General features: G+C 41.2%; 2 protein-coding genes across 3 annotated transcripts in view; both read right to left on the reverse strand.

Annotated features, from left to right (window-relative positions):
• Positions 1-1617: 1617 nt before the first annotated feature.
• Positions 1618-8159, reverse strand: sinhcafl (SIN3-HDAC complex associated factor, like). Its single transcript, XM_084154688.1, has 6 exons — positions 8072-8159; positions 6628-6772; positions 4836-4935; positions 4611-4725; positions 4284-4428; positions 1618-4132 (listed from the first exon to the last, which is right to left on the reverse strand). The coding sequence occupies exons 2-6, from the start codon at positions 6753-6755 to the stop codon at positions 3961-3963; spliced, it is 660 nt and encodes a 219-aa protein (XP_084010814.1). The 5' UTR covers positions 6756-6772; positions 8072-8159; the 3' UTR covers positions 1618-3960.
• A 532-nt stretch (positions 8160-8691) lies between these two features.
• Positions 8692-22443, reverse strand: part of dennd5a (DENN/MADD domain containing 5A) — a 44010-nt gene continuing 30258 nt past the window's right edge. Inside the window, exons 8-24 of one of the 2 annotated variants that reach the window (XM_084154632.1) lie at positions 22077-22311; positions 21822-21911; positions 20964-21114; positions 20746-20839; positions 19560-19691; positions 19144-19296; positions 18919-19006; positions 18747-18831; positions 13845-13973; positions 13208-13329; positions 12823-12968; positions 12600-12718; positions 12154-12335; positions 11792-11874; positions 11412-11535; positions 11129-11297; positions 8692-10265 (exon numbers count right to left, since the gene is read on the reverse strand). In XM_084154632.1, the coding sequence (XP_084010758.1) occupies positions 10082-10265; positions 11129-11297; positions 11412-11535; positions 11792-11874; positions 12154-12335; positions 12600-12718; positions 12823-12968; positions 13208-13329; positions 13845-13973; positions 18747-18831; positions 18919-19006; positions 19144-19296; positions 19560-19691; positions 20746-20839; positions 20964-21114; positions 21822-21911; positions 22077-22311 (2286 nt within the window). In that variant the 3' untranslated portion in view covers positions 8692-10081. The remainder of the gene's footprint in view (positions 10266-11128; positions 11298-11411; positions 11536-11791; positions 11875-12153; positions 12336-12599; positions 12719-12822; positions 12969-13207; positions 13330-13844; positions 13974-18746; positions 18832-18918; positions 19007-19143; positions 19297-19559; positions 19692-20745; positions 20840-20963; positions 21115-21821; positions 21912-22076; positions 22312-22443) is intronic. The other variant, XM_084154633.1, reaches the window with a different exon arrangement.

Below are 22443 nucleotides of genomic sequence, written 5' to 3' on the forward strand. Positions count from 1 at the left end.
TTCTGATTGTTTATTTCACTTTGGTATATTATCTATTACACTTGGTTTGGGAATGTAAAAATGTTTCCTATGCCAATAAATCCCTTGAATTGAATTTAGAGAGAGAGAGAGAGAAACTACTGAAAACAGAAGCAATTGAGAATATTAGATAAGGTTGTATAACTGATTTTATAACCATAAACCTATAGCCTATAGTGTTTTAAGTAGGCCTAGGAAATGTCTCTCTCTTCTGGCTGGACGAAAAGAGTGGTTCCCGAAATGTTCCTTAAAAGCCTGACTTTGTAAAATAAGTTTAACTCCGCACATCTGCACTGTGCCCTGTTCTGTGTTATTTTTCATCCTCCTGTTGAATAAAGCGGACAACCCTGAATGCCCAATCCTCGAAATAATGGTGGCCATAAATTATCCCATTGTATTTCACACTTGACTGCTCCAGACTTGTGTAGAGTCTTTGTCGGCGATCAAAGTGCCATCCTTTGAAATCCGTCTATTGTCTAAAACTCATTTTGTTGAAATAAGCGCAAGCACAGCTGCGTCGAAGCGCGCGGCTCTGTATCCAAGTGAATATAATTTCACAACAGATCTAGGCCTAGGCTTTTGCAGCGTTCAAGTCATGTCGGAAACTCGGGATTTCCGAGTTAAAATGAATGTAAGTTATTTGCGTAGAGCTTCCTATTGGTTGATTATGCGATACTTCTCAAGCGGGAAACTAGGGTATAATCTTTCTACAACGAGTATGCCGTGTTCACGTGCTAGTCGGAACTAGGAACCTCCGAGTTAAAATGAACGTAAGTTATTTAAAATGAACGTAAGTTATTTGCTTAGAGATTACTATTGGTTGATTCTGATACTACTTCCCAAGTGGGAAACTCGGGATCATCCTTATACAACGAGTTAGCAAGTCGTACATTTCCGAGTTCCGACTAGCATGTGAACGCAGCTTAAGCGAGTCTGACATTTACCGAGTTTCCGACAAGAGATGAACGCGACATTAAATAGGCAATCGACATTGGAACATGGATTTATGCCGCGTTCATGCAATGTCGGAATCTCGGGACCTCAGAGTTAAAATGAAAGTAATTATTTGCGTGGAGCTTCCTATTGGTTGATTCTGGTACCTTCCAAATGGGAAACTCGGGATCCGACTCTTCCGCCTAGGTTAGCATGACGTGAATGCGGCATTATATTGAAGAAGCCTTCACGCAAGCTACTTCACGCGCCTTTGAGTGTTCAACATCAAAGGCGCCCTACCCGCTCAATATTCGATTATCCAAATGAAAATGAGAGGTTTGGGCAACAGACTCGTAGGCCTACCTATGATCATTGATTCTGCGCACTGCTCCCCTGTGTGGCGCTAGGCGTACTTTCACGAAGTGGGTTGGCATTTCTCAGATATGTCACTTCTTAAAGAGTACTGGTGACGAAATTAAAATACTGTAGTTGTGAGCTGTTATACTGAACTAGTGGAAAAAGGCGGTCAAGTTCAACTCATCATAAAATGCATTATTCATTGCTCTAAATTAAACCAACCCTCTCTCCAATCTCTACCGTGACTAAACAAGTGTTAAGGTTTGAGTACCATCCAGCGGTTGAAATGAGATCACGCAGGTGCAAAAATTATATTTTGTGTTTTATTACAAGACAGAACTAATGTAGTTGTTGAGATACAAAATAACAATATAGAAAAGAAAAAAATCCAAAGTGCACAATATGAAAATGACTTGAAGGTCCTAACAGTTCAATTAACAGCATCAGTTTTACAAATGGATTTGAAATAAATAAATATTAAATGACAGATTGAATTTCATAATGTAAAAGGAACGTTCATTCTTATATAAGGCACACCTCATATGATCAAATGTACCATGCAAACGCCAATAAAAAGGCATTTCCCTATATACAAAAACAGTTTAGAATTTCCATCTTGATAAAAGGAAGCAGCATCTCTCCTTTTAATGACATTATTTAAGAATCACATACATATTTTCAATACTCAACTAACCTGCAACACAAAAGTAAGTGTTTTGAAAACCAAGGTCATACAGTATATTGACACAAACCATTCTGCTGTGATGGAAGTTCAGTTACAGCAAATAAATAACATTGCACAACAGGATACCCTGTCTACTAGCCAGGTGCCAGATCTGTTTGTGCTCTTGCAAACTCATTGGCATGACAATGAGTAAGAAGTTGGCATGATGGAACAAACAGACTGGCACTCAGACTACCTGTCTGCATGTCTGACAACAAACTGATAATAATTATTGCCACTTACTGCAAAACGGTGCAATCTGAGCATTATTTAACAGAGGTACACATCTTATTGGTTTGACCCGACCACTAACCAGAAACTTATGTTGTCCCTTGAGGCAAAGTTCCATTATGATTATGAAAAATATGAAATATAGCTTTTTTTTTTTTTTTTTACGAACCACTGAAAAACAATTTGGTAATAACATAAGAGGCGGAGATGGACTTACAAACATTGCTCCTTTAACATTTAGGTCATTTCTCACATTCAAAATGTCTGCATAGTCTCAGCTTTGATTTGCTTTCTGTAGATGAACAAAACAAAACAAAAAACATAAAATACACGTTCAATAACAGAATATCAAGATGCCAACAAACACAGAACATATAGTGTAAGTATTGCTTTTGCCTTCATCCTGTGGCCTTCAACTCATCTTCTAGGACAAAGATATGGGTGGTATTCAGCAGGCACAAAACAGAGTTACTGCCAGAAGTTTTCCAATAACAGAAAGCTAATTTTCTTATTCGGTTGCAAAATCTTTGCTGCATTGTGCCTTACCCAACACAACCCTCCTGAAGTGTTGTAACAAACTTGGGGATTAGGCTAGCCACTTATTGGCCAATGAATGCAAGTGATGCCATAAAAGAATGCCTCAATCTAAATATTTTCGTATCTGTACACACTTAGTGGTTTAAAAAGAGTTGTCAATCCTGTAATTTAAAATGGTTCTCATGGCCAAAAGGACAAAACACTCACAAGTGTATATACAAGAACACTTCAACATATGGTTATAAAATGTGCATTTTCATTTCATGGAAGACTATACAAATGACAAATAAATAATTGCTGGTTTTCATTCCAAGGCAAAGATGAGTTCTGCATGCTTGGGTTAACTCAATCTAATGTGATTCACTTGCATGAAAATGCTGGAAAAGCAATTGATAAGCTCATGATACGGCGTGTTTACAAATCTGACAATGTACAATCCTACTCAGTGCTTGCCAAACCATGAATGTGTGGGAAAGAGTGAGACAACGCATGCATGTATACATTTAAAAGGCCATTCATACTGTGTAAACTCACTGAAGACCCCTAACTCTCATAGCCCATAGCCCTTTATATATTAAGATGCTATAAATCTAATACCCCTGCTTGAGTGTCAGGGGAACACAAGTATAAGAAAACACTTCAAATGTCCATTCCATCAATGCAAATAAGCTGGTTTTAGAAATCTAGCTGGCAGAGTCTTGCATATCAGCACATGAACACTTCATTGCCAATTAGACAGCTGTAAAAAAAGAATAAAAAAAGAACAGACTTGATGCTGGCAAAAGGAACATAATATATACAAATGCTGGTAACCGTAACACAGAAAATAAGCTTTAAACGTTGCAAACCAAATTAAATCAGACCTGGATAGTGTGCCCTTCAAGGCCAAATATAATTCTGCCTCCTCATCCTATAAATAGTACAACTAATGCCTTTATCAAAACATTTTTTTTTGGTTCTTTTTAGTTTTCTTTAAAAAAAATATGAACATTAATTCTATATAATAAAATAAAAAAATACACACAACAAAGCAAAAATAGGAAAATCATTTAGCCGTCTAAATGCACAGTGAACTAATAGGGAATGGTTTTGGGGGTAGTCTGCCACTGGAGACAACTTGTAGGGTGCCATGGACACCCCAAGGGGGTGCTCAAGAGCCATCACCAGTCCTCTTTCAGGGCCTCCGGTAGCGGGAGAGGCGGTGGGTGAATGGCGGGAAGGGGAACCAACGTCTCCTGCTTCTTAGAGCTGCAGCAGGGCTTGAAGAGACGTGGGTCAATCATCACCTCACCAAAACGCCCTTTGTAGACAATCCCACAGCACACCTTTTGCCTACAGGGAAGATGATGAAGTATCCATTCAATAGTTTGTCCAAAAAGCAAACCATTTTTTTGCAGAATTGTCCCAGATAAATTACAGTACTAAAATAAATAAATTTAGATTTTCCAGACAGACTTCAATTTCATATACTTCATTGACATACCTTTTCCAGTAAGAACGGTCCAGGAAGGAAAAGACAGAAGGAGTGGGGCGCCTCTGTTTGGACTCCACGTCTGAGCCGTCATCTGACTCGTAACTGGGGGACTGGGATGGAGACATGCTTGAGGTCGTGCTGTGGGCATCAGAGTCTGAAAGGACAAACAGGACCATTTTGGTGGCATTCTCTCATGGTAAATGTTTTAGAGGCAACATCATGGCAACAACTAAAGTGAAACAAAGACTTATGCAGTAAAACTCAATGGTTAAAACATTTTGAAGGTGTGCTATTATATGCTATAATTTTGTTGATTTAACAAGACAAGTGACCTACTTTGTCTTTTGAATTTGTGAAGCCTCTTCAGCTTGCTTTTCTTCTTCCCATCACTGTTCTTCATCTTCTTGGGTTTGGTTAGCTTGAAGCCAGGCCCAGCTCTTGCATCCACAACCTAATGTCATATAATACATGTCAATCACTCAACTTCCACATAGCATCAATATCATGAACAATCACAGTGAATCCTCATTGAACTAAAATAAAATAAAATATGGTGCATACATGGTTCCAGTTCTTCTTAGAGCCTTTTGGCAGTTTTTTCCATCTTTTTACTAACAGCACACAGGCATTGCAGATGTCTCCCACACGATCCTCTGACAACCTTGATAAATAATCATGGAAATGAAAACACACATAAGCACATGATAAAACAACAACACCTCAAGCAAATCAGTAAACGTCTTTACATAACAGACAGTGACAGAAGATGAACTTATATATCAGTGTTTCTGCTGCACTGATTTTGCTGTGGTGCTGCCCCACGGCAAAATCATTGCCGCCACGCAACCCAAAAAATATGGAACATGACAAAATATTTCTAATGAGGCGCATTTTTGAAAGAAAACAAAAATGTAAATTTTTTTTTGAAGATGCTAGAACATTCCACATGTACTTTTCCTCTGCAAACAAAACATGTAATTAATAGAAAAATCGAACAACCCCATAATAGATAGTTTATCTATTTACCTAGTCGTCTTGTTGTGTTCTATGCTAGATAAATATTCCTCTAGTGGCGCATTCATGCTATAAGTGCCATAGGGAGGGAAACATGTATTCTGACAAGCAGTCAATGCACCACAATTCTTGCAATTGCAAAAACAGCAGTTTTAATGGCTTTTGTTAAAAAGAGGGGAATTCCAACTTTCCATTGCTACTTTATTTATTTCTCAACTCCTAAATATGCGTGAACTACCCCATTTTTTAGCAGAAGCATGGTGAAGCATGGTTAAGCACATTATGCTCTGCAATTTGCAGTGAGTGCATAGGGGAGAGTGGGGCTAAATGTAACACCGGTCAATTGTAGGGTGACTTGGGGCACAACGCCTAGTACCTTAAAATAATTTCTTTGGAATGCCTTAAATTGTGATGAGACAGATCATATTTTTTGTTGAGCAAGAGAAGTTGAAACCAGGGAAAGTGTTGGGGGGAAAATTGTGACATGAAGTGGTTTCTGTGAGAAGTACAGGCAGGGGGCTTTTTACCCCCATTGGCGAGTTACCCTAAGTTACCCTAACAGGTAGGCCTACATTATATTCAGTGTTTATGCACGTTTTTTGGGACATAAAATTAATCAATATGATAATAACTAGTTAAAAGATCACATTTGAGATCTGGCTAATGATTAGCCCAATAGGGTAAATGCAGATAGGCAACCCCATGCTTCAGCCTATGCATTTGCACTTTGCTGCATTAGTTGGGCTAAAAGTGATAATTTGTATTGCTAATAGCATACCTGATAATATGCATGTGATAATATGGACCATGCATACGCTATATACTGTACATGGCCCAATATGTTGAAATAATTTTACCAATGTGTTATTGGGCTAATTTTTGGAGGTGGAAATTATATTTTAGATGGTGTCAGCATACTTATTTTAATTCATTTTGGAGTAGAATGTCCTTTTAAAAAGACACCAGAACTGAGCTCCTCCCCCCCACTCCGTGACCTTTCCCCCCCACTTCTACACATTTTTCCAGAGGAAACACTTCTATATTAAATCTTATTCTGAACCAGTGCAAAGTTAACATCACTGTTCTTCAGACAGTAAAAAAAACAAGGTACGCCATCCTAATAATAAAGGTACGCCATCTTCCTAATTCAATCTGGTGACCATCACTCGTTTGACCTTTTATTGCATACAATCACCGGGGGAAAAACTGGTGCAAACTCAGCATTAACATGAATTACAATATACAATACAGAAATAAAAGTGCGTAGGGTTTAATCGTCCCGAAAAAGGAAATATTTGATTAATGCAATGTTATCATGTAATTAAGACTTAATGCTTACCCAAAACATAGCCTGAAGGTTTCTTCATATCTGCTGCTGTCAGTAAAGCGTGAACTGGAGGACTTGGTCTTGCAAATGCAACATCCTTCATGGCTGCGATATATTTTCGACTTGTGAAAACCAAACATGATGATCAATGGGAAACCTACAGAGAAAGAACAAATAGATTACAAAAGGATGGCATCCATTTAATGCAGAATAGTAATAGCACTGTTATGTTACTGTTGTAATGCTTTCCCCTGGTGGAAAGGGGCGGGTCACCACATGTGGTCAAAACATTGGGTTATTTCCATTTAGAAGCCTTATTCTACAATTTCAGCTATCTATGATGTCATAACTTCACCTGAGACAAGCTTTCTCATATTAATTGACGATTTTAACTACACAAAAAAAACGATACTCAGCACACACACAAAACATTCCTTCTGTGCAATTAGATACACCTTTTATCAATCTTGCAAGCTACTATACCGACTAATGGCAATCACTTAGCCACAGGTGTTATATCTAGCTAGACGTCCCGGTTATTATGCATACACAAGTAACGTTATAGGCTGCGACTCCCATCTCATTTTTTGTTTCTTGACTGGAGTAGACTATTTTTAACCAAAGCTTGCGGGACAGGAACCAAAGCCTTTGGCAAAGGATGAAATTGGTTGAATGGGTTTTTGAGCACAGACTCACACAACTAAATCTGGCCAACTATTGCAAACTAGCTATTCCCTTTAGTAGATTACAATACACCAAGGGTACATTGCCAAAACTGTCATTGTATGATTGTTGCTTGCAAGCAATCCACCAAAATAGAATGGCAGCATCTGGCAACCCCCGCTAGTAATGTAATGACGCCATCGCTAGCAAACATGGCTACTACAAATACTCGACAAATTAGAACAGTGGGTCGCTGGTAATGAAAAGTAACTATGCTTTTCTTATTGCAATGTTGATCGTTTATCTGTGTTTAAAACTGATATGTTCCCGTCGGGAAAGTGATTCTCAGTTAACGTTACTTGGGGAATCCGAAACAAAAAGCGGGGAAGGAGAACTCCTTTCAGTGAAGAAACAAAAAGCGGCCGAAGTCATAAAAAAAAAATGCGGCACAAAAAAGTGAATTGAGCGACACTGGCTTGTTTTATAATTTTAAATTAAATTGTAATATTTAACACGCACAATCATTTATATCGTTTCCTTCCCTTTAAATTCAAACGTTCGCCCGCTGAGAGCGCCAAATAGCAATCTGACTATTGTTGTTAGCTAGCCTGCTAACGTTAACTAGCTACCACGCCACGCTCCACATCCATGCTCTCCCATTGTTACAATGACCCCCTTGCTGATATAGTTCGCACGCGACAGACTGAAATTAAATGTAATATCTGTAAAACATTAGTATTTACGTTAATTTCTAAATGCAAATAATGTAAAAGGTAAATAACATTGGACTTACCGAACAAAAACTTTGAATCTTCGCCGTTGTCTTTTTACACACTGCGCATGCCTTACTACTACTGCTGCATACAGCTGGGTTTTAGAATGTCATTAGCATAAAAAAACATGAAAATAAAGTGTCCCATCGTAGAAACACCATATTAGGAGTGTAACATGTCTGTTTGAACACAAATTCAACCAATGGGAGCACACTATGCAATGGTATTTAATAATATTGAATTCTGGGAGTAGTAGTGAGTATGGAAATGCTTTCCGCCTAATCCTATGTAGTAACACCTCACGAGACTACATGTCCCAGCAAGCATCGTATCAGCAACGTATGAATGGACAAGAAAAAAAACAGGTATCTGAAATGGCGCGAATGAGTTTGTTTACATTTTAAAACCAGCATTTGTTGTTGTTATCAGTGTTTGATTTCTCTGATAGGTCAAATGCTATTCTTTATGCTCTAAAGTACATATGGGAAATACATGGGGGCGTTTTCAATACCATCAATAACCATATAGCAATTTATAGTGTACTTTCAATACCATCAATAACCATATAGCAATTTATAGTGTACCCATTCCAGTCAGTTATAATCCTATAATAAAAATATAATAAACATATCCATATTAATGCATTTCTGTAATTTTATTCTTTATATATTTTTTACACTGTACACATTTCCTCACTTAGTAAACACTACATTATACGGCTATGTCAATAAATCAGTATTGAAAAACAAAAATATATCTCCCAAGATGCTCATGTCGATTGTACATGGAATAGTACAACCAACACAATCCAGACGTTGGCACAGGAAAGACATCCTTCACACCTACTTCTATCAAACTGCTGTTGTTTTTCATCATCATATGCTGCACAGTAAGAAAAATGGACGAGGTCCAATGATTCTCATCTAGATCTTGGGTTGATTTTTTTGTGTGATGTGGATTATATTGCATAGCAGAAACGCCAACAGTTCAGAGGAGAATAGTTTGCTCTATTTTGAATCTGGCCTTTTATAGCAACCATATGTACCACTCATTATGAATTTAACTGGCAATAAGCTCATACAATTTTCCCTACTGAACAGACATGATGTTGTAAACCTGCCAGGAATGGGAAGAACAGGTGAGGAATAATGAGAAGTTGTTGGAAAGAAGGATGCACTGGTTACAGGTATTTACATGAAGGCTGTCATTTTATAAATGACTCACTTTCCAAGTCATGGTTATGATGAGTACTGTACTGTTGAAGAGTTGTGTGTCAAGTGTGAAGCATTGACATGGCCGTATACTGATACTTCTCCAACTGAATACATACTGTGCATCACTAGCATACGATACATTATCTTATTCACGGGGGGAGCCAGGAGCCTCTTCTTAGGCCAAGTTATTCCATATAGAAGAGTTGCATACTACGGTACTTCCAGGGGGATTGATCCAAACTTACACACTGTCATATTGATGTAGGTGAATCAGTTTTCCACCCTTCACAAACATCTATACCATGTCATATTCATACTTATAAAGCATACTTCTACATCATTTGCTTCAAGCTCTGCATTATGACAGTTAGAATTAGAACAGAGCAAGCAACTTGACAGACATATCAAAATAATACTGTTCTTCTCCGAAAATATATTAACAATTTTTGTTCCTTGTTTTCCTTTTTAGAATATAGCCATTGTCAGCAGTTCACAATAACAATGAAAATATTTAGCTTTCAATAAAGCAGTATAGAACAGGTGGGTTATCTTCTTCAACAATGTGAAAATCATGGATCGTAATAGAAAACATATTCTTAATGTCTAACAGCAACATTGTTGAGGATAGAAATAACAACACATTTTGAAAGGCTCATTGCATTTAATATATGGCAAATGTAACAGTAGCTTTAATATAAGCCAGAAATCGTGCCTTAATTGTTCAAGTCTCTTTCCGCATAAAAAGGTTTAATTGTTCTTTAGTGGTCCCTAACAGTCTTCCTTAGTCAGGTCCAATTGGTGCAAACGAAGGACGGCCTAGATACCAATCCCTTTGACAAGTGAAGCTTCTAGGGTAATGTTGAATTCCTGCAAAGTCTGTAGCACTCTGATCAGAGAATTTACCAATGAGCAGTCCTTTATCAGTGCTGTGTCCTCGTACATTTGCACCGTGATTGGACAGTCTGCGAGGAGAGCGATCCAGTGGTGTAACAAATGGTCCCTAGGAAGAGCAGAGAGAAACAGGAAGTTTAACAGACTGACTTCAGGGAACTTTTTTAGTAAATCCTCATACCTGCTAAAAGACAGGATAGGAAGGGCTCAAGCTTGGTTATGACTGAGGTATTATTTACGTTGCATTTAGGCATGTCTGGTCTCGCTATGTGCCACTTAAAAAGATTTCTGACAAAGAACAAAGAGAAGGTATTTCATTGAAGTGGCAGGTGCATTTGAGCCCTGTTCTGCCACAAAGGGTTGAGAGAGAGAAAGAGGAAGCCTGAGTTGTCATAACGAAGGAAAAGGAAAGGGGATACCTAGTCAGTTGTACAACTGAATGCATTCAACTGAAATGTGTCTTTCGCATTTAACCCAACCCCTCTGAATCAGAGAGGTGCGGGGGGCTGCCTTAATCAATATCCAACTAGTAGGATATATACTGTACATTTTGAACTAGTGTGTGGAAGCTTAAGGTGGGACTATACAACCATAAAAATTGAATTGTATTTCTATGTATACAACCTCCACAAATACACACACACTCATACAATGCCCAACAGGATAGGCAGACACACAGTGTGAGGGAGAATAACTGAAGCAGGAGGCGGAGGAGGGATCACGCTAGCGCTACAGAAAAGGACGAAGCTGCCCACTCTGTTATCGCATTGATAAATGCTGTGCTGCTATTAGAGAGATAATGAAAACACCTCTCTTTCAGTTGAATTGAAGATGTCTTGTAAAACATCTCAAACAATCTCATTTGCCCTTTTGACCAGGACATTTAGTGCTGTACAATGAATTCCCATTAAAATGTTCCTGATGATAGCTGTTGTTCTGTGTGTGTTTGTGAGGCTACAGAGGAGATATTACCTGGCACCCAGACACACCAGCATCTGGAACTTCCCATCCTTGCCTATGTTCCTAGATGTGCTGTTGATGGCCCGCATGAAGCGGCAGAAGTGGCGTACTCTGGTTTGCCAGTTCTCATCTGGAGTCACCTCCCTCTGCTCAGCACTCTCAAAGTACACTTGTGACTTTTCTATAAGGAGAAATCACAGACAAAAGACATCGATAAGAGCAACCTCATCCATTAGCATGGCACGGAAGATACTGTATATATTCAGGTGTAATGGTTGTGTATTGGAGGCTTTACCTAAGAGGTCCCAGATGAAGACATTCTTAAAGAGGCGTGGGGATTTGAAGCCATGCTGGAACACCTGCTCTAAAGCCCAGACTAGACCATACTCCCCACACAGCAGAAGGGTCAGACTGCCCCTCTATAGAAAAACAGACAGGGAAAGAAAAAGAGTGTGACTGATATTGTCTCTTTTCAAAGCACCCTGGTCCAACACATCAGTTGTGGCCATATGAAACGGTTCATTTGGAACACATGTGAGTGAGACTATGATCAGTGTTGCCTGCAGTGTACAGACAGTGTACAGACAGTGTACAGACAGTGTACAGACAGAGGACCCACTGTCTCCTTCACTGTGATGAATAATAGACAATGTGGCGGGGGGTTGTGTCTCTCACCTCCTTCTCTGGCTTGTGGAAGTGCTTCACTATCCCATTGATGGCTTCTCCCACTCCCTCTTGGATCTGACCAGTGTTCAACTCTGGATAATGGGAAAGAGTCAGACAATATCTGTCCATGCCAGCAGACACAAGACCCTCAAAAGTGATCTAAAGGCACGGACACACCGGTAGCGTTTGCCGGCCGAGAGTACCTCTGAACAGAGTGCCGGCCGTAATTCGCAAACCGAGTGTGGTCCCTAAAACACACCACGGTGAAAGAACTGCAGACGAACGGCATTCGGTTCGGTGTGTGCAGTCCCTTGTTGAAGATTATTGGTTATTATTGTCTATTTTTGCAGTGTATTTGAATGGTCACTCACTTGGTTTGCTGTTTGGTGAGATGGTGACGAACCTCCTCATCATCCCAGGGGACTGCTGCATGGGGGGCGTACGACACATTCTGTCCTCATTCTCTGAGTTTGGTGTCACTAGCTCTCCCACCAGGACCCTCTCCAGACTGCCATCGTCCACCCCCTTCCCCAGCCACCGGCCACACGGGAACCTACACACACACACACACACACACACACACACACACACACACACACACACACACACACACACACACACACACACACACACACACACACACACACACACACACACACACACACACACACACACACACACACACACACACACACACACACACAAACACACACAGTACAATATAACAGTTAGCCAAAGCTTCAACAGGGTCTTTCTTGTGAGTAGATGCCACTGAAATCTCTAGCATAAGGCAGCTGCTACCAAATCTTTCACTCACTTGTAAGCATGCCCTGTGATCTCATTCCGGACCATAACATACTCCACAAGCCACTTGGCGTAAAGGCCTGAGTTATCATGGCCCATCTGCACTGTGGTCAGCTTGCCCAGGTTCTGGCACTGTGACAGAGAGAGAAGGCAAAGGGCAAAGGTCATGTTAAGGTGAATATATCTTGATATTATTATCAATACCAAGAATATTAAATCTTGAGGGGAGCACCAACCTCAAAGGTGATCTCCTGAGTGTGCTTGGGGACCTGGAGCACCCCGGTCTCAGCCAGCTCCCCAGACACACACACCCAGGGGTTGGCTGTGAACATGGAGCCTCCTAGTTTCTTACTGGGAATCACCAACACATGGTATGGGATCACTGTGGGACAGAGAAGAGAGGGAAACCTGAAATCACTCAGTCAAGTACAGTCTGGTCACAAGAAGAGCTACCTCTGTCTTCAGTATATTTCTCAGCAAGCATCTCAAATCCAGGAAAACGGTTTAGCCAGGAATGAAGTCTAATGAATCTATTACTCTAATTGAATGAAGTCTACCCAGCTTCTGGTTACATGGTGTTCAGTGTCGTGGCCAGGTTGTATGGTATTTGCTGGCACTCACTGATGGTGGTGAAGACATTAGTGAAACAGAAGTAGTCCACAGCGTTGAAGGACAGGAGGTGGTACAGGAACTGCTCTTTCTCATCGTCACAGCGCAGAAAAGCATAACGCTTGTATAGTTTCCTGCAAAAGAAACAAAAGCAACAAAAAACTTCACAAAAACAAATCAGTTTAGCATATGATGTAATGATTATAGATTGAACAATAAAAAAGTCTGGAGCCTAAAAGGCTGATTCAATAGCTGATTTATGTGTTTTCCTTGGTAAACAACTGGAGAATGTTAAAGGAATGGTCCCAATGCAATACCTCCATAATGAATCTCCCTGAACGTGACCCACTTCACCACCATCTCATCAATTATGAAAACAATTGTAAATGTTTAATAGGTGATTGTACTATGACGTTTGGATCTGTCAAAAGAGCTCATATATTATACATGCATAGTTTTCAGACATCAGGTTGATTCATGTGTATGAGACTGAGTGGGACCTTCCAATATAAATGAGTGAGGATGAATGAGGAGACTGACCTAAAGGGAATGGGGTATTATCCCAATTACTGAGGCAGAGGCTCTTATAAAAACATTTGTGTTTAGCTCGATATGCTCGTTGTATACTAGTCCTTGTTGTTTTCCTCACCTTGTAAGTTCATGGTCAGATAGCAGCTTTTTGAGGTGCCTGGACAGCAGTTTCTTCTCCATGGAGAGCCTCACCCAGGCCCTGGCCTTGCCCACGTCTGTCTTGATCTCCCCAATGTTCTGGATGTGTCTACGGAGGATACAGTACACAGCACAGAGGTCAGAGGAGAAAAACACACACAAATGCACATATACACACATACACAAACAGTCATCCTTTCAGAAATGGTCTATAATATTGTAGCATGTTTTGCATCCTTTGGCCAAGGTGAGCACAGAACCCCAAACCTAATATATGAGAAGATGGAAGAGCAGCGACAGTCCCTCTGAACAAGGTGATAGATGTCTGCTGCATGTTGTTTTCACCACGGCCCTGGATTCCAGAGCATGCAGGGCTGAGAGAGGGGTAGTCAGCCCAGCCAGGAAGAAGCCTTAGCCAGCCCCAGACTCCCTGGTGTTTAAGCCAGCCTCCTGTCATCGCTCCCAGCCACTATCATGCCCTCCATGTCCAGACACATTCCCTTCCACTCCACCTCTGCCAGTGAGCACTGAACTGTCTACGCTATAAGTGCTCCCTATGCACCCCTCCTCCTCTCACATCCCCCCTTTTCCTCCCCCTCTCCCCTCACTCTCACGAATTAACCCAATTTCCTCCACTCCACTCTGTTTCCCATGGCAACAGAGCAAAATATCAACATTCACAATGCAGATTGTTATTGCATGAATGGTATTGTAAGAAAAACAATGGTTATCTGTAATCTGCAGACTGACTACACAAATCTACCTCCTGTAGAACAGAAATAGAAATGAGAACAATGTAGAATAATGAAGAGTACAGCAAGGTAAATATGAAAGTCGATATGTAGAATGAAGCAACCTGGTCAACCTTTATTGTCCATTTAAAGTAAAGATACCCAAATATAAATATTTATCAATTAAAATGTGCTCGTATATCAATGCGACAAAGCACAAATGAAAAAGCATAAATGGAAAATTCTGGATCCTTGGAAAGAAGACGTGTGTGTCTGTACAGACATGTGATCAGAGTAGACTTCTACAACAGACTACTGCACAGCTGCCTGGTATTGCCCTGAGCCAGACCCCGCTCTCCCTGGCTTGGTCTGCAGGGGCCTGCAGGGGAATCAGGCTGGAAGTAACATGCTGTCACACAGATTAGCCCAGTTCTCTTTACCACCTACTTCACACCACACCAGGAATGACGTCCTGCATGACTCAACACCACTGGCTATGGTGCACTGTAGACATGACAATGGTCTCTGACTGCCTTAACACATAATGCATCTCATAAACTATTGCCTACTCCAGGATTCCTCTCAGCCTGGCTGAGCACTACTGTGGATAAAAGTGTCTGCTAAATGAACTAGTGTGGATAAAAGTGTCTGCTAAATGAACTAGTGTGGATAAAAGTGTCTGCTTAATGAACCAGTGTGGATAAAAGTGCCTGCTAAATGAACTAGTGTGGATAAAAGTGTCTGCTAAATGAACTAGTGTGGATAAAAGTGTCTGCTAAATGAACTAGTGTGGTTGTGTTTCAGAACAATCATACTGGTATACAGTGGCGACCCGTCATTCAGGTCAGGTGGGGTTTTGAGCCCCACCTGTTTAGCTATAAAAAAAAAAATATATATATATATATATATATTTATATATAAATGTTGTTGCCTGTTTTTCATGTTATTTTGGCATTAATACATGTCACATATCAGTTTGCAAACAATCATTGAGTTAATGAAGACGCATACAAACTTGGTCTCTTTTTTGCTTTCTTGAGTAAGGCAGCTCCAAAATGCAGGTGTTTCAGCCTAGCTCAGTGCTTTCTGTGTTGGTGGGGCAGCCAGCGGAAAATACGGAGTATAGGGGTTGTTAATGTTCTCTAGTTGCGCCGTGTTTGGCTCAGAGTTCTGTCACTCATGGGGAAAACTATGTCACCGCAAAATCTACGGGGAGAGCTCAAAAAGTCAAGCCCCTTGGGTGCTGCCAGTTACATTAGAAGTGCCCATCCAAGAAGGCTCAAGGTCATTGGCCACAGATAAAATGACTTCAAATCACATTATATCTACCGTAGCTTTGATTGGACTGATCATGTCAACATCATACTTTCAAAATATTAGCTAGCAAGCTAGACAAGCAGTCATCATCATGAATCATGTCAACAATCTACTGGCAAATCCTTTTCAATCCTTGTCATATGAAGACAAATTATAGATAAAATGTATCGGTGCTCATCGGCCATAAACATTACACAACACGTTGGAAATCGCAAATTCAACAATGAGTGGTTTTGAAGGAATCAGTGGCTAACTGCAAGTGTTGCAAAGCAATCACTAGCCTGCTATTCAGTGGAGTGGGTGTGCGGTCCATGTCTGGGTTTAAGGGTCTCTTTTCCAAGCTTAAAAGGATAAACATTAATGTTGTCAATCCAGCATGATTTCTGCCACGTTCAAAACAACTGGAAACCCGGAACTGGGAAATCTCAGACTTCAGTGAGTTCAAAACAACTGGAAACTCAGAACTGGGAAATCTCAGACTTCAGTGAGTTCAAGACAACTGGGAACGTTTTGAACGGTTATCCAACTCGGAATTCCAAGTTGGGAACTAGGACTTATTTCTAGAGCTCCGACCTGAAGATCACTGACGTCATGGTCTTGAAAGCACCAGAGAATGCCAGACTTTGATGACAAAGTTTGATGACAAAATTTCCCCACAAGGACCGCCGCGCCACCTTCCTGTTCAAGTGAGCACAGCACAACAAGGTGAGTCCAAAAATGTATTGTATGCCGCTGCATAAATGATGTAATATGCCAGGGAGATATGTATACTGTAGATAAGAAAGTAATACTAAGTGTAAGTTATGTAGTAAGCTGTTAGTAGCCCATGTGCCTCACCCTAATAATTTGGTCCCTTTCCCCCTCATAACTTAGCCTACTGTTCTGACTTGGTGGTGCACATGTAGCCTATAGCCTGTTTTAGAGAAATGTAATCTTTGAATATTGTAAGAGCTTTCATTGTCTGCTTATATGCCCCCTTTATTTATCCTACGGTTCTGACTTGGTTTACAGGGAGGATACTGTAAGAACGGCCTATGTTCTGAATTCTGTCGCTGTACATTTCAAAAGTGCTGAACAAATAGTTATATTGACTACGTCCGCTAAAATCGACACTGCTAGTATAGCATTCGGACCAGACATGAGGGGCCAGACATGAGGACCATGAGGAATGTAGGTTAAGTCTGATCAATTAGAGCACAAAGATGGAAGGCTAAGCATTCAGTATATGCTGTACAGTGTGTATATCAGTGTTTCCTCTGCACTCATTTTGCTGTGGTGCTGCGCCACGGCAAAATCATTTGCCGCCACGCAAACCAAAAAATATGGAACATGAAAAGATATTTCTGCTGAGGTGCATTTTGAAGATGCTAGAACATTGTACTTTTCCTCTGCAAACAAAACGAGTAATTCATAGAAAAATCTAACAACCCCATAGTAGAATAGTTTATCTATTTACCTAGTTGGCTTGTTGTTGTGTTCTATGCTAAACAGCAGTTTTAATGGTTTTTGTTATAAAGAGGGGAATCCCAGCTTTCCATTCCTACTTTATTTATTTCTCAACTCCTAAATATGGGCAGTGAGTGCATAGGGGAGAGTGGGGCTAAATGTAACACGGGTCAATTGTAGGGTGACTTGGGGTACAAAGCCTCGCTACATCAAAATTATTTATTTGGAATTACTTTTAAAATTGTGATGAGACAGATCATATTTTTTGTTGAGCAAGTGTAGTGGAAACCAGGGAAAGTGTTGGGGGGAAAATTGTGACATGAAGTGGTTTCTGTGAGAAGTACAGGCAGGGGGCTTTTTACCCCCATTGGCGAGTTACCCTAAGTTACCCTAACAGGTAGGCCTACATTATATTCAGTGTTTATGCACGTTTTTTGGGACATAAAATTCATCAATATGACAATAACTAGTTAAAAGATCACATTTGAGATCTGGCTAATGATTAGCCCAATAGGGTAAATGCAGATAGGCAACCCCATGCTTCAGCCTATGCATTTGCACTTTGCTGCATTAGTTGGGCTAAAGGTGATAATGTTTATTGCTAATAGCATACCTGATAATATGCATGTGATAATATGGACCATGCATACGCTATATACTGTACATGGCCCAATATGTTCAAATAACTTTACCAATGTGTTATTGGGCTAATTTCTGGAGGTGGAAATTCTATTTTAGATGGTGTCAGCATACTTATTTTATTTCATTTTGGAGTAGAATGTCCTTTTAAAAAGACACCAGAACTGAGCTCCTCAGTCCCTTTCCCCCCATTGCTACACATTTTCCCAGAGGAAACACTGGTGTATATATGTATATATTATACATATTTTTTAAACATAGCTGGAAATCAAGTGTTTATGCCTGCTGCAAAGCTTGAGATGCATGGCTATGAGGCTGATGTCAGTATTTTTCCACTACATATGGTCCTGAATCATTGATAATGTTTTGTTGTGACTGAAAGTGTTTTTCATCAGTGGGCCACAAGATGGCAGTGAAAACACTTTGAAATCATTGCATTCTGCGGTATGATCAATCAATCATTATCTCACCTTGATTCGAAATGGTCATTTTCAAAGAAGTACGTAGAGGTACGAAGGCATACATTTGAACCGCTTCTGCCACTACAGAAGGGACAATCAACACAGGCAGAATAGTATAGTTTCATTTGCAACGTTCCCCTTACAATCATCCATAATTTCAAGACCATATGACTTGAAATGTATATTCACGAGGATACTTGACAAATAGTGTCTATACGGGAGGTAGAGCATCTGAAGATACTGATACTGATACTGTGGGAGACCTGGTGAATGGATGAGGAGACTCACCTCATGTCCCTGATCAGGGATACCTTGAGAGGGGGCAAGGCAGCGCCAGCGTCAGACTTGCGTCTCTCTGTGTTGTGGATGAGACCTGATGTGGGGAGGAGAGAGAGGGATGTGGTTATGGCTTTACATCACCGTCCATTTATCACATTTCAGGATTCAATGAGTGGCTTACCTGGGGGACCCAAACCGGCTGGCGTTGCATCCGTCTTCTCTTTGCTCTCCTGATAGTGGTGCAGGTGGGACCACAAGGCAGATTTACCCTGGCAGATGAAGATGGAGATGCGGGAATGAATGAATGTGCATTGAATGCACCTAAATGCATACATGTGTGTTAGTGTGTATATATACTGTTTTTATATCATACTTAGTGTGTGTGTGAGTGTGTGTGTGTACTGACCTGTTTGACCTGCAGCCCGTGGCTCCAGATTCTCTCCAGCAGGTCACAGAGGGAAGCGATAAGTGTGTTCTCCTCCACGCCTGTAATGCTGACCTCCCCATGACCCAGCTCCACCGCCTCCCTGCCCATCTTCTCAACCAGCATGCGCTTGGTCTGGAGGGACACACATCACCATATAGGGAGATTACCATCTCTGGAGGCCAGATGGTTGACACTAGAGGTGTTGGATATCAATATCCAAGTGATAGTCTACCGCAATGGTCATTGACATCAGAATACTTCTGAGTGACATTGAAACTAATGTAGACTCACTGAAGGTGTCGTATCTCAATATCCATGTGATAGTCTACTGCAGTGGTCATTGCAATCGTTTTATGTCTGAGTAAGAGTGAGATGTAGACTAGTATTTACTGTACCTTATTCCTGCACTCCTTCAGCAGACCCTCCACAAACTTCCAGTTGGTCTGAGCGATGACTGAGGGGGAGAGGTTGGACAGCTTGGGCTGCCGGATGGTAGTGCCCAGGTTCCTGGCCTCCTGGATGTATTTCTGTTATGAGACAGAGAGGACAGGGTCAGAGAGGACAGGGTCAGAGAGGACACACGTGGAGTAGGCTATACACCAAGGGATAGTAATCAATCTGGCTCAATGGTCATCATCACATAAACACAGAGGGTCACATCACTGGGCAACCAACCACAGAATGTATACAGTGCATACAGTGGACAGATTTCTGGTAACTACTACAGTGAGGGATTGATCATTCCAGAGGAGGGAGAGGGAGGAGCTCTGAGTCAGTTGTATAATGAGCTGAGCTGCCTGTACTGAGGTCATTTCATGATGGATGATGTGTTTCTGTCCTTTACCTTTCTGACCTCAACATCCATCCTGGGAGGTGTGTCAGTGCCATGTGTTTTCTGGATGCTGTCAAATCTATCTAAATATTGCTTTCTTAATGTTGAGTTAAGTGCACCCTAAAGTGAAACCCTAAACCTGAGAAGAAACCCTGGAAAGTGATCTGGAGTATAAGGTAAAGCTGTGATGCTGGGAGGAGGAGGGAGTGAGGACCCACATGGGGGGAGGGGCCATGTGGACGTAGTGTGAGGCTCAGGCCCCACCCACTGCCAACACATACCACATCCACAGTCACAGACTTTAGACAGGGCCTGAAGGACTGCGAGAGCCAGTAGTAGTCTAGAAACAGCAGGAGCTGCAGCTCCGGGAACAAACACTCCACATGCTGGGAGCGTGTGTGTGAGATGGAGAGAGAGAGAGAGACCAAAGAGAGAGTGTGTAAGAGAAAGTAGGTAGATGTGAGGAAGACAGTAGGTTTCAGAGGGAGATAAACAGAAACAGAAAGAGAGGTTAGGCCAAGAGAAAATAATTGAGGGAGAGAGTAACAGAGATAATGGACAAACAAGACTTTAATTCAATTGTTCCAGACGTTAGAGATTTAGAAGTGAATACCGCAAACCATGAAGAAGAGTGAGGAAGAAATCGACAAGAAACTAACAATAACACAAAAACAGAGAGACAAAATCCATGTGAATATGGTTTGGGAATGTTAATCCCATTTTCCTAGGGCTGCTTGATGTCCTCTCACCTCTCTCTGGTCGTTGTCCAGGTAAAGGTGTTCAGCGTGCTGTTTCTGTCTGTCCTTCCTCCTCCACTGTGCTGGAGCACTCCTCTTCGCCCATCTAACATACAAACAAAATAACTTCACTTAGAAAGACACGAAAGCCAAATAGCAAAGATGGAGACAAAACAAACATATTTCTTCAGTTTGTAAATCAGTGTCTCTTGCGGAGGTGTGATCCTCACTTGTTGCTGATGGGTCCAGTGGAGAGCACGTCAGACTGCAGCCGGGGAAAGAAGCCGTGTTCGTAGCGACCCTGGCCAATCTTCATATCCAGCAGGTGGGGATGCAGTGCCGTGTGGTCGATCTTAACCACCCGCATCTCTATGGCCTTCTCTGGGGTGATACAGAGAGGGGAGGAGGATGAGGTACTGTCAAAGCAGATCGTTTAGCACCAACCGTCATGGAGGATTTAACAGTCTTATGTCATCGTTAAGACACTCTGTGAGTGCCTATGAGTCATAGCACTGAGGAGTCACATAGATTCACCACTCCACATCTCATCTCTGACTCCTTACCCTCACCACCACACCTCCATGCTGTGAGTTATCATCACCTGACCTAGGGTTGCAAAATTCCATTAACCTTATCAAAATTGTCAGGTTTTTCAGAAATCCTGGTTGGAGGATTCATGATTTCCTGCTTATTCCCTTCTGATTCCGGGAATCTTCCAACTGGGAATTTTTGGAAAGTTATCGGAATTTTGCATCCCTAACCTGACCCAACCCTCAACATCATCAGCACCAATGACAGCAGGCTACATAGTTAAGACTATTACAACTGTGTAGATAACTGTGTAATGTATTAGGTTAGTACATAACTGAAATGCATTCAATGAATCATACGATTACAGAGAGGAATTTGAAATAATCTATAGTTAATGGAAAAAATTAATCTTCACATGAATTATTCCAGGTGCTACTGACTGTTCCCAAAGACAGAGTAGAAGAAAAACCTATGCCCTCTAATCTTATTGTTCCCATAATGTATTGCAAGCACAAACAATAACCTGCCACCAAGGGGAAATAAGGACGGATTATTACTAAGGTGAGCCTTGTAGTTCTCTAACCCGATGGAGTGAGGTTCAGGGGAGACAAAATCGATTTTCTCATATCGCTTTTTAAGGAGTTTGTCTGAAAACGAGAACAGTTACGTCTGTTAGCAAAGAAAGGTTACAATAAATCAGTGAGGAACGATTTGAGACATGTGTGTCTTAAAAACATACAAGTATCTTGCACCATCTGAGACAATGATCCTTTAATAGTATCGGTGTGAAAATGGGTTTCCTCTTTTCTTACCCGCCTCGTCGATATTGGTGCACTTCTGGTACATGGAGGTGCGCAGAGTGGGCGTGCGCACGTTCAGCATGCGGATTTTGTCCACGCGGAAGTCAAACACCCTCAATGTGTGTTCCTTGTCCTCGTCATCATGGCAAAGGATCTTACTATCGATGAAGGAGGCAAACATCTGAGTCTCCAGGAAACGGGACAGGAAGGGCAGGTAGGGCTCAGGCTGGTCAGAGAGGAAGGAGGCCTGGAAGGGACAAAAATCACATCACAAAATGAAGTGAGGACTCCTGGGGGCTAATTAATATGAAAAGCTTTAAAGACTACTGAAGACTTCCACTCAAATGAATGTTTCAGTGTCATGAGTGGGATTGCATCC

Source organism: Coregonus lavaretus, assembly GCF_964263955.1.
Source record: "Coregonus lavaretus genome assembly, chromosome: 37".
Lineage (NCBI taxonomy): Eukaryota > Metazoa > Chordata > Actinopteri > Salmoniformes > Salmonidae > Coregonus > Coregonus lavaretus.